This window comes from Geospiza fortis, unplaced genomic scaffold (genome assembly GCF_000277835.1).
Source record: "Geospiza fortis unplaced genomic scaffold, GeoFor_1.0 scaffold1223, whole genome shotgun sequence".
In the NCBI taxonomy this organism is placed as follows: domain Eukaryota; kingdom Metazoa; phylum Chordata; class Aves; order Passeriformes; family Thraupidae; genus Geospiza; species Geospiza fortis.
The window spans coordinates 29,390-33,161 of NW_005054974.1; the positions used below are offsets into that span (position 1 = coordinate 29,390).

The following is a 3,772-nucleotide window of genomic DNA, read 5'->3' on the forward strand; positions in this document are numbered from 1 at the left end:
GATAACCCACGCCCACATCGGATAACCCACACCCACATCAGATAACCCACGCCCACATCGGATAACCCACGCCCACATCGGATAACCCACGCCCACATCGGATAACCCACGCTCATTTAATTCCCATCCCGTTGAACCCCAGCTGATTAAGCCCCGCCCATTTACACATTCATTAATCTACACCCCATTAAGCCCCGCCCAATTAAGCCCCACCCATTTAAGTCCCCGTTAAATCACACCCAATTAAGCCATGCCCAATTAACCCCGCCTATTTATGCCTCCATTAAGGCACACCCCATTAGGCCACGCCCAATTAAGCCCCGCCCATTTACACCTCAATTAAGCCACACCTCATTAAGCCCCGCCCAATTAAACACCACTATTTTATGCCTCAATTAATCTACACCTCATTAAGCCCCGCCCAATTAAACCCCACCCATTAAAGTCTCAATTAAGCCACACCTCATTAGGCCACGCCCAATTAAACCACACCTCATTTAAGACCCTCCCAGTTAAGCCCCACCCACTAAATCCTGCCCCAATTAAGCCCCACCCACTAAATCCTGTCCCAATTAAGCCCCACCCACTCAATCTCCCTTATTAAGCCCCACCCAGTTAACCCCTCCCATTTAAACCACACCAATCTAAGCCCCGCCTACCCGAGCCACTGACATTGTTGGCCCCGCCCCCATCGTGGACGTTTTCCAAGATGGCGGAGGAGGGGTCAGGGGTCGGGGGCCACCCGCTGGCACCCATGGGGTCATCCAGCACCTCTGGAGGCGGGGACAGTCATCGATGACGTCATTGACGGTCAGTGACGTCATCGACAGTCATTGGCACGATCGACAATAATATAATGAAAGATCGATGAGGTTATCGCGAAATCAGTGACGTCATTGATTGATGATGGCATCATCAGTCAACCCATGATGTCATCGGCCAACCGTTGACCCCAAGACCCAATGGATGACCCCATGACCCAACCATTGACCCCAGCACCCAACCATTGATCCCATCACCCAATGGATGACCCCAAGACCCAACTATTGACCCCAACACTCAACCAATGACCCCAACTCCCAATAGACAACCCCATGACCCAACCATTGACCCCAAGACCCAATGGATGACCCCAACACCCAACCGTTGACCCCAACACTCAACCATTGACCTCAACACTCAACCAATGACCCCAACACCCAACCGCTGACCCCAACACCAAACCATTGACCCCAACACCAAACCATTGACCCCAACACCCAACCGTTGACCCCAACACCCAACCATTGACCCCAACACCCAACCTGAGACGAAGGAGACCTCACTGAAGAGCATCCACTCGGCGCCGAAGAAGAAGCGGCACTGGATGAAGCGGGCGTGGCGCCCGCCCAAGGGGACGGTGACCGAGCGGGCGCTGGGGTCCTTGGTGGCCCCGGCCATGCTGTGGGTGACCACCAGGGGCTCCCAGGCCGTGGCCAAGATCTTCTTGAAGCGACACTCGACGGCCCGGAAGATTCCGACGCCGCGCGTGTGGAGGTTGTTGCAGTGGACCTGGGGAGTGACAACAATGTCCCACGATGCCCTGGGGCAAGGTGACCAATCCGGAAGTTCTCCAGAAGAACATCCCTGATCCCAAGGTGAGGTCAATGTGGTGGACACCCATCCATCCACCCATGGCTTTCCAATCCCACAATCCCCGGCGCCCCACGTCTCCCAGCATGCCCTGGGGCACCTGCATGGCGTGGAAGGTGCGGAGCTCCTGGAACTCGAACTCCAGCTCCACGTGGGGGTGGGGCCCGGGTGGGCGTGGCCACCCCACGTAGTCGTAGCCCGGCCACAGGCGGCGCTCGCGGGTCCTCAGGAAGTCATCGAGGCCCAGGACCCCATCCGAGAGCTGGCCCAGCCCCCCGAAGTGCAACCTGGGCAGGTGGGAGACACCTGGATGCTGGGATTGTCCCGCCCCACCCACCTGGAGATGACCCAGGGACACCTGGGAACCCCCCAGTGACACCGGACACCTGAATTGTCCCATCCCACCCACCTGGAGATGCCCCAGGGACACCTGGGCAGGTGGGACACACCTGGACACCTCAATTGTCCCATCCAACCCACCTGGGGACTCCAAAGGGACAACCTGGGGACACCTGGGGACATCTGGGGATGGTTTGGGGACACCTGGGGACACCTGGGGACACCTGGGGATGGTTTGGGGACACCTGAGGACATCTGGGGACACTTTGAGGACCACCGGGAACATCTGGAAAGCTCCTGGGACAATTTGGGGACAGCTGGGGATGGGTTGGATGCAGGAAATTTGGGAATTCTTGGGGCAGGTGGCCCTTGGGGACACCTGGGGATGGTTTGGGGACACCTGGGGACACCTGGGGACACCTGGGGACACTCACGGGCCAGCGCTGAAGCCGTCGTAGGTGGAGTCGTTGAGGACGATGGGGACAGGGTCCAGGGCCATGACGTGTCCCCGCGGCGCCGTGTAGGACAAAAGTCCAGCTGGGGACGGGGACAGGGGCGTGTCACCATGGGGTCACCGTGGGGTCACCACAGGGTCACCATGGGGTCACCATGAGGTCACCGTGGGGTCACCATGAGGTCACCAGGAGGTTAATGGAGGGGACGTGTCCATGGAGGGCCACCACAGCTTTGGGGACATCCAGGAGGTGGCAATGGGTGGGATGGGGGGGTGGGGTGGTCATGATGATGTCATGAGCCAATGGATGATGTCATCAACCAACCGTTGACCCCATGACCCAACCATTGACCTCAACACCCAACCATTGACCCCAACATCCAACTGTTGACCCCAACACCCAATGCATGACCTCATGACCCAACCATTGATGCCAACACCCGACTGTTGACCCCATCACCCAATGGATGACCTCATGACCCAACCATTGACCTCAACACCCAACCATTGACCTCAACACCCAACCATTGACCCCATCACCCAATGGGTGACCTCATGACCCAACCACTGATGCCAACACCCAACTGTTGACCCCATCACCCAATGGATGACCTCATGACCCAACCGTTGACCCCAACACCCAACCGTTGACCCCACAATGACAAAACCCCGACCCAGCTGCCCCAGGGCCACCACCAAGAGCACAACCATGGGTGACCACCACCCCTTCAGGGCCACCAGTGGGGTGGGACAGGGAGGTGGCACGGAGGTGACACGGAGGTGACACGGAGGTGACACGGAGGTGACACGGAGGTGGCACTCACCCTCCCAGGGGCAGCCGTAGAGCTCCAGGCGCAGGCAGACGCTCATGGCACGCGGCGCCCGCGGGTACACCCGGAGCGCCCGGGCCACCGGCGCCGGGGACAGGTCCTTCAGCACCACCCCCTCGGGGTCCTCGTTGCCGCCGATCACCTGAGGTGACACCAACCGGGGCAGGTGGCATCAGCCAAGGGGATCGTGGGAATTCATTGGGATTTGTCACAGCCTGAAGTCCCCGGGTGTCCCCAAAGTCCTCGATGGACTCGGGTCTACAATGTCCTTGAGGTGCCCTCAAGGTCCCCAGTGTCCCCAATACCACCAATGTCCCCAAATCCCCTCAATGTCCCCAATGTCCCCAACACCCCCAATGTCTCCAATGTCCCCCAATCCCCTCCATATCCCAAATGTCCCCAACTCCCCTCAACACCCCTGATGTCTCCAATGTCCCCGATGTCCCTGATGTCCCCAATATCCCCAACACCCCCAATATTCCCAAATCCCCCCAATGTCCCCAACACCCCCAACCCC

At 58.8% G+C, this 3,772-nt stretch overlaps 1 protein-coding gene across 1 annotated transcript in view; it reads right to left on the reverse strand.

The window, feature by feature from the left end:
- LOC102040299 (epithelial discoidin domain-containing receptor 1-like) overlaps window positions 1-3,397 on the reverse strand; it is a gene marked incomplete at its 5' end in the record, with an annotated part of 25,250 nt that extends 21,853 nt beyond the window's left edge. Inside the window, 5 exons of the mRNA XM_014311536.1 lie at window positions 673-773; window positions 1,305-1,551; window positions 1,733-1,919; window positions 2,406-2,508; window positions 3,250-3,397. Of these exons, the coding sequence (XP_014167011.1) occupies window positions 673-773; window positions 1,305-1,551; window positions 1,733-1,919; window positions 2,406-2,508; window positions 3,250-3,397 (786 nt within the window). The remainder of the gene's footprint in view (window positions 1-672; window positions 774-1,304; window positions 1,552-1,732; window positions 1,920-2,405; window positions 2,509-3,249) is intronic.
- Window positions 3,398-3,772: the final 375 nt, after the last annotated feature.